This window comes from Herpailurus yagouaroundi, unplaced genomic scaffold, assembly GCF_014898765.1.
Source record: "Herpailurus yagouaroundi ecotype Mexico unplaced genomic scaffold, PumYag 295, whole genome shotgun sequence".
NCBI classification, from domain to species: domain Eukaryota; kingdom Metazoa; phylum Chordata; class Mammalia; order Carnivora; family Felidae; genus Herpailurus; species Herpailurus yagouaroundi.
Window position 1 is genome coordinate 3,176,687 of NW_024412512.1, and position 12,430 is coordinate 3,189,116.

The window sequence follows — 12,430 nt, forward strand, 5'->3', positions numbered from 1 at the left end:
GGGCGGGGCGGGGCCGGGCTGTGGGCGTGCCCAGTGCAGGGGGCGGGGGCAGGGCAGAGCAGATCTGGGAGGGGGCGGGGCGGGGATGTGGGCGTGCCCAGCGTAGGGGGCGGGGCGGGGCAGAGCAGATCTAGGGCCGTGGAGGGCGGGGCGGGGATGTGGGCGTGACCAGGACTGAGGACATTATGGGGGCGTGGCCAGGCTCTGGGCGGAGCCGTGGCCACAAGAGGGTGCTGGCCTGGGATGTAGGCAGAGGAAGATTTGCCCCGGGCTGGGCGGGATCGGGGAGCGGCTGGGGGCGTGGCCAGGGTCCACTCACCTCCTGCTTGCCCTTCATCCGACACACGTTGATGTCACTGGGGTTGGAGCGCCAGGTCAGTTTCTGAGGGCACAGGGAGTGGTGAGGGATCCCCGCAGCCCTAGGAACCCCCGCGGGGGCGCGCCCAATTCTTGCTCCCCAGCACCGTGTCAGGCCCCACCCCCCGAGCAGAAGCCTCAAGTGCGCCCCCACCTCTCCCATCTGTGTCCCCTCCTCACCCGCTGGTACCGCAGCTCCGTGGTCGTGGGGGGCTCCAGCTCCACCCGGTACAGGTTGTCCCTGGGGGGGGGCGGGGAAGGTATAGTTGGTGAGCAAGGGAGCCTCCAGCCCCTGCCCCCACTCTCCGTTCTCCCTGGGGCAGAAGTCGTATCCAACACCGAACACGCAGGGGTGTGCCAGAGCCTCAGCCCCAAGCAACTGCAACACCGAACGAGCCGTCGTGTGCTTGCGCCGGCACCACAGGCCTCCTCGTCCCCTAAAGTGACCCACAGGTTCCAGCACGCCCCACGTACCTTGACATAGGCCACCTCACGTTCACACGCCCCTCTGCCGTAGGGGGCTACACCCAACGTGATGAACTGTCCAAAGCCCTTTCATCGGGTGCCCTCTCGGCACCTCTCAGTCTCCCCCAGGCTCTTCCCCTCCCCCCCATGCCGCAGAAACTGCCCTGGTCAAGGTCACTGGCGACCTCGTGCGAAGTCCAGCAGTCACATGGTCTCTATTCCTCCCCCTAGCCCGCAGTGTCTGGCCCGTCCCCCCTCCGGCTGGGAGCGCCTCAGGCACCTGGCTTTCCTCCCATCTCTCCAGTCCCCTCCGTCTCCCACCCCTTCCCGGGTGCGCAGGCTGGGTCCTCCGGCCTCTTCTCCAGGGCAGCCTCGTCCACTCTGAGCGCTGGAACCGCGTCTCAGCCCCACCATGCCCACAGCCCTGTCTCCAGCTCGGGCCTCCCCTCGAGCTCCAGACTCGGGGTCCGGCTGATCCTGGAGTCTCCGTGCGGGGGGCTCCCGGGCGTCTCACACTCAGCTTGGCCACGCTGCACCCGACTGTCCCCCACACCTGCTCCTGCCTTGTCCCTCATCTTGGCTGAGGCTGCTCATTGCTTCCAGGGACGAAGGCCACAACTTAGGAGTCACCCTCAACACACATCAGCCAATACTATGTGCTCTGCCTTTAATGTCTATCAAGAATTTACCCACTTCTCATGCCCTCCGCGGCCACCACCCTAGTTTATCCTGAACCAGTGCAGTAGCCTTGCCTTGGTGCCCCTGCTCCTGCCCTCCGTCCGTCCTCCCCTCAGCCATCACCAGAAGGTGCCTGTGGGCACCTGGGTCAGGTCCTGCCTTCCTCTGCCCACAGCCCTCCAGGGCTGCCTTCTCACTCCGTCCCCTCCCTGCCCTTCCCTCCTCACCCTCTCCCAGTTTGCTCACTCTGCTCCAGTCAGTTGGGCCTCCTCAATGTTCCTCCAACACACTGGGCCGGATCCTGCCCCAGGGCCTTTGCACAGACTATGCTCTCTACCCAGATTTCTCCCTCCCCCTCGAGATGTCCCCAAGCCTGGGGACCCCACTCAGGTCTCAACTCAAATGTCACCCTCCCAGAGAAGCCCTCGTGCCCCACATCGGCACCCTCTGTAGAAACCCAGTGAGTTTTGACCAAAGAGCTGTCCCCACCGGGGGCAAACCGGGCTGTACCCACAAGAGAGTTCAGTCAGCACCCTTTATAAAATCACACCCCAAGGGCACAAATCTGTACTCCAGCCAACGACCTGCCCCATCATGCAAACCTCCCCCAAATGCTATCACCTGCTCCCCACGCCTCACCCTGCACGCTCTGCCCGACAATCCCTCATACCTGTCCCCGATGAACAGCGTCCTGTTGACCCGCAGGACCCGCTGGATGTTGAGGTCGTCAGTACCCTCTGCTGGGGTCAGGCGTCCTGGCCCGCCGCCCACGAACACGGGGTAGTGGTTCAGGTCTGGGGGAGGGGTTGGGGAGGGGTGTGATCCCGGGCCGGGATGAGCCTGGCCTGGTGAGCCCCTGAGGAAAGTGGGCCGCAGACCCAGCTGGGAAGCAAGACCCTCCCTCGCGACTCCCCCTCCCCTGGGACCCCCCCACTCACAGTCCCTGGGGGCCACGCTGAGCGGCGGCGGCTCCTCGGGGAAGAGGCCATTAGCTTCCCCCAGTAGCAGCAGTAGGAGCAGTGGGGCCGGGCGAGGAGGGGGCGCTCGCGGGGTCCGCATGGCGAGGTCGGGGTGACGAGAAGCGACACCTGAGAGCGAAGGGCCTGGCGGTGAGCGGCGCCACCTGCAGTCCCGCCCACCGCCGAGAGATGGCGCACACGAGCCGCAGCGGCCTGGCCCTTCAAGCAGCCAAAAAATTCCCCATGGGGGGGGGGGACAATGGCAAAAAAACACCCCCAACCACGGCAATAACGGTGATGGCCGCACTTCAGTCTAATTATCAGAAAAACTTTCCGGCCACAGCGCAGTGAAAGCTCCGGAAACGGTTTCCAACAACTTCGTAGTGACAACGTTTAAATAACTTTTGAACAAAGGGGGTTTTCAATCACTGTAAAACGCTGAATGGTCACGACAGACAGCAACACTTCAAGACACGTATTTAAATAATTCAGCCTCAAAACATACATTCAAGAATCCTTCGAATTAAAACACAACATTCGTAAAATGAAAGGCTCAAACCACCACCACCACCACCGACCCTCAAAGTCTCTTGGAAGTTTATAAACCGCCATCTGGGAATTGCCACACTAGAATCGCAAAATATGCCAGCTGGCCTGGGACCTCAGAGGCCCCCCGTTAGTCTGACTTCCTTCCCAAGTCCGGCCTTTCTGGCCTCTGCTGGAATACCTCTGTGACAGGCACCTCACTACCTCTTAAGGGAGCTGGCGTCACCCTCCCGTTGAAGATAATTTGAAGAACCTTCCCGGTGTGTAGAGTGGAGACTTCCCCTCACGTAACGATCGGTTGATGGAAGTGAGCAGAACTCACCCTCTGGAACCCAGCCCGCCACACCCCTACCCGCAGGGGTGCAGTCTGGACGTCCTGAGTAAGAAACCTGCAGCCTCGTCCTTCCGGGAAGCCTCGGGCAAGCCCTGTGCCTCAGTTTCCCCATCTGAGCAGCAGGGACATCGGCACACGGTGTCCTGGCCTCAGAGCCCCAGGTTTCTGAACCCCTGGAGGTGAAGGTGGTGTGGGAACTTTGGCCCTGGAGTCCCTGCCTCTGAGGATTTGGGGCCAAAAAACAGGAAGGCCTTGCGTGGACCAGCGTGGCTTCCTCTCCATGACCCTGGGCTTCCGGGATTTGTGACTCAGCAGACGCCCGGATCCCACATGTTCGTGGAACATGGTTCTGCTTCCTTAAGAGCTTCCTTCCCTGGCCCCTCCCCTCCTCCGGAGCCACCCATGGCTCCCAGTGACCCCGATCTAGGCCCCGGGCCACGGCCACCGCAGAGCAGTCAAGTCCCACAGTGCGGCCGCCGGCCTGCTCTTGCCCGGCGAACCCTCCTGCTGCTGGACCCCTGACCTCCTCCCCGACACCTGCCTGGGTCACCCTGGCCTCTCAGGGGTTCTGTCCTTTTTTTTTTTTTCCGAACATTTTTCTTTTGACATTGTATTAAATGTATATAATATAAATTTACCATCTTAAAAAACCTTTTTTTACATTTTTAAATTTATTTTTGAGAGAGAGAGAGACAGAGCACAAGTAGGGGAGGGGCAGAGAGGGAGGGAGACAAAGAATCCAAAGCAGGCTCCAGGCTCTGAGCTGTCAGCACAGAGCCCGACGCGGGGCTCGAACTCACGGACCGCGAGATCATGACCTGAGCCGAAGTCGGCCGCTTAACCGACTGAGCCACCCAGGCGCCCCCTAAATTTACCATCTTAACCATTTTTCAGTATACACGTCAGTTAAGCACATTCACGCTGTCGTGCAACCACCCCCACCCTCCGTCTCTAGAACTTTCCATCTCCCCAGACTGAGACTCTGTCCCCATGAAGCACGGACTCCCCGCCCCTGCCCCAGCCCTGGCTCCCGCCATCCACTCTCTGTCTCTGTGGACGGGACGCCTCTAGGACCCCCTGTGCGTGGGGTCACGCGGGACGCGTCCTTCTGTGTCCGGCTCCTGTCACCGCGCACAGTGTCCTCCGGGTCCATCCACGTGGTGGCGGGCGGCAGGACGTCCTTCCTTCCTGAGGCTGGATCATATTCCAGCGTGTGGATGGACCACATTTTATTTATCCATCTACCTGTCGACGGAAACGTGTGTTGTTTCCACCTCTTGGCTATCGCGAGTGATGCTGCTGTGCAGGTGGGTTGGCAAACATGTCTTTGAGACCCTCCTTTCAACTCCTGTGGGTGCATGCCTAGGAGTGGGGTCAAACAAACCTTCCATTCCATTCTGGAGCCTGGCTCCGGAGCCAGGCTCCAAGGGTCCAAATCCCAGCTTTGCCATTTCCAGGCTGTGTGACCCTGGACAGGTTACCCGCCCCCCACCCCCGCCTCTGGACCTCAGTTTCCTCATCTGTAAAATGGGCACAGTGACAGCACTGATCTCATAGGCCTGTGGTGGGTGTTAGCACACCATAGGTGCTCAATAAATGCTGATTATTCTGATTCCTGTTGTTGCTGCTGGCATAGTAAGTACCAGAAGCGAGGCTGGGGGGTTCCCAGGAATTACTTCACAGAGCCCCCCGGTGGCTGTAGTAGGAGGGGTGTAATATTCGGCCCATTCTGCAGATGTGAAGGCCGAGGGTCCAATTCGGGGGCTGTGGCCCCACGAGAGAGGATGTGGCAGCTGGGTCGAACCCAGGGCTCTCTGGCTTCAGGATTCTGCTCCTAGCTGTTGAGCATACAACTGGTCGCAAGATTAATAATCACCCAGGCCATTCCCTCGACCCTCCACCCCGAGGGGCTGGCAGTAACTTAGGACCCAGGGCATGGGTGGGCAGACCAAGGGCCTGGTTGGGGCGGGACCCCACGGCTAATTTCTTCTCCTGGTTTTCTTAACCTTGTGATGCAGCACCTCGAGGCTGGGAAGTTCATTTCCTCCTCCTGTCCACCTGCCCCCCGCCCCACGGATCCATCCAAGGACCCCTGGGTCCCAAACTGGCCTTCTCTCGCCGGAACCCGCTGCTCCTACCAGGTTCTCGACTTAAGGACAGTCCGGTGGTCCCCTAGGCAAAGAGTGGGGTCTCGACCTCCCCGCCCCTCCCCTGCCCTGAGTGCTCTGTAACCCAGCTCCCGCCTCCAGTCCCGCCTCTGCCCCTTCAGTATGCCCCTCAAGGTAGCAAAGGAATCTTTCTAGAATGCAGATCTCACCAGGGCCTCTTCTCCTTGGCACCCATGGCATTCATGCGCCACTGTTCTCTCGGGGCGGGGTGGGGGGGGGCTGTCCTGGGCACCGTGGGGTGTCGAGCAGCAGGCTGGCTCCCACCCACTTGATGCCAGGGTCCCCCTGCAGTGTGACAACCACAGATGTCCCCGGACGTTGTCCAGTGTTCCCTGGGAGGCAAAATCACCCCCCAGCTGAACACTTCTGCGCTAGACCCTTCTATGGCTCCCCAGTATCCTCAAAATGACATCCCAGCTTCTCCCCACCTTTCCGTCTCCACCCCTGGACATCTGCACACGCTGTTCCCTCTGCCTGGTTCACCTTCCTGCTCCCAGTAGCCTGGTAAACTTGTTTTTCGGGTCTCAGCCGCCTCTTCCAGGAAGCCTTCCCAGATCACCCCAAATGGGCTTCCTCCAGGCTCCTAGGGGCCTGTGTGTCCCCCATCAGTGCCCTGATCACCCTACCAGCTGTCCGTCTTCCTCACTGGACTGTGAGCCTCCTGAGAGGGCAGGACAGGGTCTTGGCTGCTATGTGTCCCCACCACCCAGGGCAGGGCCCGGCATACAGTGGGAGCTCAATACATAATAAAGGCAGCAGGAGTGCCTGGGTGGCTCAGTCGTTTCAGTGTCTGGCTCTCGGTTTCAGCTCAGGTCATGATCTCCTGGTTCATGAGTTCGAGCCCCACATCGGGCTCTCTGCCGGCAGCTCGGAGCCTGGAGCCCGCTTCGGATTCTGTGTCTCCCTCTCTCTCTCTGCCCCTCCCCCGCCCCCGCTCTGCCTCTCTCTTTCAAAAATGCATAAACGTTAAAAAAAATTTTTTTTAATTAAAAGAAAAAAATACAGGTGGCAAACGCCAAGCACCTGCTCCTCGCCAGGCATTGCAAAAACCGAAGCGGACTCATTGAAACCAAGCACAACGCAACCCAAGAGGTGGGTGCCGTTAACGTGCCCCTTATGCAGATGGGGAGACTGAGGTGCGTGGGCCCAAATGGAAGCACGGAGCTGAGACTGAAACCTGTTCGGCCCACATTAGTTATTTGGATTATAATGCGGAACTGAAACCCACATGCCCTTTCTGGGAAGCCCGGGCTCCTCGGGGGCCCACCCGCTGCGCGTGGCCTCAGTTTACCCCCTGACCCGGGGTTATGGAGGCCTCGGCACGACCCCCCCGGCCCCCCCCAGACCATCTGCTCCTCTCCATGAAACTCGAGGCGCCCCTGCCAGCAGCCCCGAGGACAGACACTCGTGCCCTTGGGGAGCAGAAGGGACGGTCAGAGAGCAATAGAGCGTCAGCCCCCATCCGGGAGGGCTCACGCTGGGGCAGGGCCTCTCCCCTGGAACCCCGACCATCCGGCCACCTCTTGGCGCACCCTCCCATTGTACAGACGGGAAGACTGAGGCCGACGGCGACATCCCTCAAGCCTTCTCCACCTCCTCCGCTGGCCCGGAGGCCCTCCTGTCTGCCCCGCACCGTACCGCTCTGAGGCACGGTCCAGTTTCCTTCCCGAAAACTCCCACCCGGCCCTCCTTCAGGCCCAGGCGTCGGGGCTACGCTCCCCGCCCCACCCCCACGGGCACTTCGGTATAAATTTTAGGATCAGCTGGTAAGTTGCAAACAACAGAGAAAACATAAAACCTGGCGGGGGGTTTCACCGGAACGGTGCCGATCGTACAGATCAGGTGGATCTGCTGACTGCCAGGCGGTGCTCCCCCCGCTCCTCCCTCCCTCCCCCCCTCTCCGTCATCCCTGCCTCCGCTGATGCCTCAGGCCCCGCCTGCGGATCTTCCCCCGCCCCCAGCCTCATTCCCTCACCCTCACGCCCAACGCCGGCAAGCCCCGTGGGCCCTGCCTTCACAGTTATCCAGAATTCTCACCCCTTCCCTTCCCAGTCCGCTCCCGGGGCGCCCGCCTCATCTACCGCGCGGACCAGCGCGGTCCCCCCGCAACCCCGGTTCTCGGGCTCCCGCCCTCGCCCCCAGCCGTCATCCCCGCAGCGGCCACCGGAGGGCGCCCGTGAGCACCGGAGTCAGGTCCCGCCCCCCTCCCCCCGCCTCCGCCCACAGCCCTGGAGGGCTCCCACCTCCTTTCACCTTAGTAGCCCCTACCCTTTCCCCGCACCCCTGCTCCCCTGCTCCCCTCCCCACCCCACACTCCCAAAGGGTCCGATTTAGCCCGTTTGCCACTCCTCAGACCTGTAGCATCAGCCTCACTTGGGAGCCCTTAGAAATACAGAAAGGGGGAGGGGGCGCCTGGGGGGGGGGGGCTCGGGGGGCCAAGCGCCCAACTTGGGCTCAGGTCATGACCTCGCGGTTCCCGAGTTCCAGCCCCACGGTGGGCTCTGTGCTGACAGCTGTGAGCCAGCAGCCTGATTCCGATTCTGTGTCTCCTTCTCTCTCTGCCTCTCCCCCGCTCACGCTCTGTCTCTCTCGCTCGCTCTCAAAAATAAATTAAAAAAAAAAAAAATTTTTTTTTTTTTTTTTTAGAAATGCAGAGTCCCAGGGCCCCACCCAGACCTGCCCAACCGGAGGCCGCTTGTAGTCAGATCTCGCAGGGATCGGGGCGCACGTCAAACTTGATGCGTGGATACCTAGTCGCCCACCCATCCGCCCCCCTGGACGCCGAGCCCTGTGACGGCAGGCAGTCTTGGGTATGTGTCGGCCCACTGGTGTCCCCGCAGCGTCTGGCACACCGTTGGTGCTCAATAATGGCTCGTAAGCGAATGCACTAAGTGTCAGCATCAGGGCTTGAATCCGGATCTGCCCTCCTCCCTGGTTCCACTTTGCCTGTCACCCCCACAACACGCAAGTGTCTGCAGGTGTGTGGGTCCTCCCCGCGGACGCCCACGGGCCCCTGTGAGCTTCTGTGTGTGCACGCGCCCCCCACGAGGCTGCTGCCTGTGACCCCCACTGATGGCTTTCTGGCCCTCAAACTGTCTCCACGGACCTCCATTAACTGTGGGCACCCAGCTGGCCAACCCCGGGGTCTTACCCACCCTCCCACCCCAGCCAGCCTCATCTTGGTGGGTTGGGGAAACTGAGGCCCAGAATGAGGGCTGGACAGAAAACCCTGCAGGGCAGCCGTCTCCAGACTCGTATGGCCCCGGCACTGCCTCCTGTCTGCTGTGAGCCCTCCGACGGCCACTTCCCCCGTGTGGGCCTCAGTGTCCCCACCTATAAGCAGCAGGCGGCTACAAACCCAACCCGACACTGTTGCTGTGGCGATAGGAAGGCATAATCCAGACCAACGCCATCCAGCAGAAAGCCGTGTGCACACATGTGTCACTTTGAATTTCCTGGTGGCCACACTCAAAGGGGGAAACTCGTTTCAATAATTTATTTAACCCAATGGGTCCAAAATACTGTTATTTCCGCAAGTAATCAATGTAAAAATGATTAACGAGACATTTCAACACGCTGTTTTTCGCGTTTAATCTTTGGAATCTGGCATGTGTTCCACACTGACAGCACATCTGGATTCGGGCCGGCCACGCGTGATTCAACAGCCACACGTGGCCAGTGGCCCCGGACAGCCCAGCTCCAGAGGAAGCGCTGAACAGGGTGACTGGCCCACAGTGGTCATTCCTATCATTGTCGCTGTTTGACAGAGCATGAGCGGCGGAGGGGCAGAGAGAGACGGAGACACGGAATCCGAAGCAGGCTCCAGGCTCTGAGCCATCAGTACAGAGCCCAGCGCGGGGCTGGAACTCAAGGAACCGTGAGATCGAGATCGTGACCTGAGCCCAAAGTCAGATGCTCAGCCGACTGGGTCACCCAGGCGCCCCTATCATCGTCGCTGTTATTATGCAAACCTCACTCCTGATTTCCAAGTGCAGGTTGGGGGGTGTGGCCACTGCTCCTCAGGAAGAAGCAGGCCCCTGGGGGGGGGCCTCCCATCCTCTGGGCCTTAGCAGGGAAGTTCTCCTTCCAGTCTCCCAGAAACCCCTCTTGCTTCTGGAGGCTCCCAGAAGCAAAAGGCCTGGAGGTTGGAGTTTCGACCCCAAGCTGGGCATTCCCCCCCTGGGCCTTTGAGAATTTCGCCTCGAAGGGCAGTGCCACCCTCCTCTCCGATCCCCCTCCCCGCAAGCAACTCTTTCCAGGGCTTCACAAGCTCAGCCCACACCCTGCTCAAAGGCCTGCAATGGCTCCCTAATACCCCCACGGAAGAGAGAACCGATTTCTATCCGCGGACATTTCAGGACCCCTCCTGCCCTGGCAATGACCTTAATCTTCACTTGCCCTCATCTTCTGCCACGCATGCCCAGAATTCACCCGTCCCACATCCAGGTCTTTGCTGAGGCTGTCTTCCTCTGCCAGGGACACGTTCAGCCTTCTCAAGGCCCAGCTGCTCCCCAGGAACCCCTCAACCACCCAGACATAGTAACCTTGCTTTCCCTCCTTGGAGCCAACTCCTGCTCGCCATCCCTATGAGCTACATGCGGATGTCCCCCCCTCCAGGAAGCCTTCCTTGACTGCCCTGGCTGAGCCTGACACTCCCTGGGCTCCCCCAGCCACCACCCCTCCCCATCCTGGAGGCCACTCCCCGACTCTGGCTCCCTGTACCTTGGGAGCTATTCAGTTACTCATGAGATGAGCAATTATTGAGTGTCAGCTGTATGCTGGGCACAGTTCCAGGCAAAGCCCTGCCCCTGCGGGGCCTCCGCTCCAGCGGGGAGACAGGGGTATGCGACCCGGTGACTCAGGGCCAGGCTCGGAGCCCCTGTTTCTCCATCTGCCACGGCAAGGATGGGGGCGGGATGCCCGTTTCCAGTTCCATAGAAGGAGCTCCTGACAGCCTGACCGCCCCAGGATTCCGGCTCCGGGGCCCAGTGTCCCCGGGGGGATCGAGTAACCCAGCCCGGCAGCCGGCCCCTGTGCCATCCAGGTCCAGTTACCGGCTCTGCTTACAGCTGCCTTCTCCAGCTGCCTCAGTCGCCCCCGGTCTCAGCCCAGCCGGGCTTCGGGGCTGTCTAGGAACTTGGCAGAGCACCCAGAGGGAGTCCCTGGGGCCCTGGCCACGGAGGGGCTGGGAGAGAGGCCCCCTCGCCCCCCGACGCCTGCCCGATGCCCATTAACTCATCCCTCCCCGGCCCGGGACACAGCGGCCGACCTTTCTGCTTCCTCCCTCTGCAAATCGGGGATGACGGCCCCAGCTCCGGGGCGCAACAGTAGGTGCTCCACTAACACCGGCTGGACCAGTGTCCCGCGAGCAGTCCCTACTTGTACAAAAAGCCGCAAGGACACGTTTGCTCCAGACTCTCTGAGCACCTGCTCTGTGCACCTTCACGGCAGGAGTCTCCGTGGTGATCGTGCTTGCGGGGGTGGGGGGTCGCGGGGGGCTCGGCGCAGAGCCGGGCAGGCAGGAAACGCGCAGTTCATGCTGAACTTGGAGGGGACGGAACTCAAGAGTACCGAGTCACCTCCCGCGTCCGCCCCCCAGCGGCCCAGCAGAGCGGGGACCTCAGCTAAGATTTTATGAAACCCCTATGGTGCCCCACGCTTCATTCACACTTCCTGCCCACCCCACCCCAGTGGGGCAGAGACCGGCACCGTCATCCCCACTTCACAGGTGGGAAAAACGGGCCCAGAGAAGTCAAGCCACGTGGCCAAGGTCACGCAGCCCACAGAAGGGTGCTGCCGGGATCCGAACCCGGGCCGCGGGGCTAGGCTGCCTCTTGCCGCCGGCCCACCAAGTGCCATCTGGCCACGAGCCTGCACAGCCTCAGTGAACGTTTTGCGGATAAGCGAGCGGAGACCCGGAGAGAGGCTCTCCTGTCCCCAGGCCGCTCGGGGAGGGGGGGGGGGGCTCCCGGATAATTAATTTTAATCACTGTTTGGAAATTGGGCCGCCAGGAGGCAAATCGGAAGCAGCAACTTGTAATTAGGAACGGGGAAGGGGGGGCTCCTTTCTCCGTGATGCGGCGACCATTCTGAGGAAATTAAAGTGTCATTTATACCCAGCGGGTAATTAGAGGGCCCAGGAGGGGGGCCACTCGAGGGGGCTGGGGGCTCCTAGGGAATCCAGAGTGAGGCTGGGGTTGGGGGGGGACAGACACCCACAGACTCCCAAGTAGGCCTGGGGGCAGACGGACCCCGTGCTCAGCCCCAAGTTGAAGGAGACACACAGGAGCTGGGCCCTGCTCTTGGGGCCCAGTTTAGGGGGACAGAGGGGTATAAGGCTTGGCCCTCGGGGGTCCACTCCCGGGAGGACAAAGAGATACGGTTCTTGCCCTCGGGGTCCAAGAAGGCCACAGGGATCCCCAAGGGGGACGGGACCAGAAGGACAGGTCTGCAAGGGGACAGCGTTTAAGAGGTGCTGGGCGGCGGGCAGGCGGGGGCTGGGCTAAGTGTTGCCGGGAAAGGATGAACTTGAAGAAGACAAAGGCGGGAGAGAAGTCCTGGGGGACGGCCCTGGGGTCAGAATGGACCACAAGTCCTGGTGAGTCAGGGCTCAGGAATGGCAGAGACGTCGGCAGAGTGACGATGGGGCGTGAGAACAGCGCATCAGTGGAGAAAAGTAGTGAGGGCCGGGGGCCCCTGCTTGCTGGGCGACCCCGGGGAGATTTGCCACCCCGGTCTGTGCCTCGTTCCTCCCAGAGCTCAGACCTGCAAAGGGAAGTAAGAGGAAACACTCCGGGCCGTGTATTGTGCTCCCAGCCCGGTGCTGCGGCCACCACAGAAAGTACCCGTGGGGTCGGTGGGAGGGGTTCTTCTTACATTTTACAGTTGAAGAAACTGAGGCCCGGGGTGGGTGAGTGACAGGC

The 12,430-nt window shown here is 61.1% G+C and overlaps 1 protein-coding gene across 1 annotated transcript in view; it reads right to left on the reverse strand.

The window, feature by feature from the left end:
* The window catches only part of SEMA6B (semaphorin 6B), a 10,734-nt gene extending 7,071 nt beyond the window's left edge, over positions 1–3,663 (reverse strand). The window contains exons 1-5 of the mRNA XM_040461726.1: positions 3,358–3,663; positions 2,439–2,588; positions 2,171–2,294; positions 538–598; positions 320–382 (exon numbers count right to left, since the gene is read on the reverse strand). Coding sequence (XP_040317660.1) covers positions 320–382; positions 538–598; positions 2,171–2,294; positions 2,439–2,588; positions 3,358–3,451 — 492 coding nt within the window. The 5' untranslated portion in view covers positions 3,452–3,663. The remainder of the gene's footprint in view (positions 1–319; positions 383–537; positions 599–2,170; positions 2,295–2,438; positions 2,589–3,357) is intronic.
* Between the last annotated feature and the right edge of the window lie 8,767 nt (positions 3,664–12,430).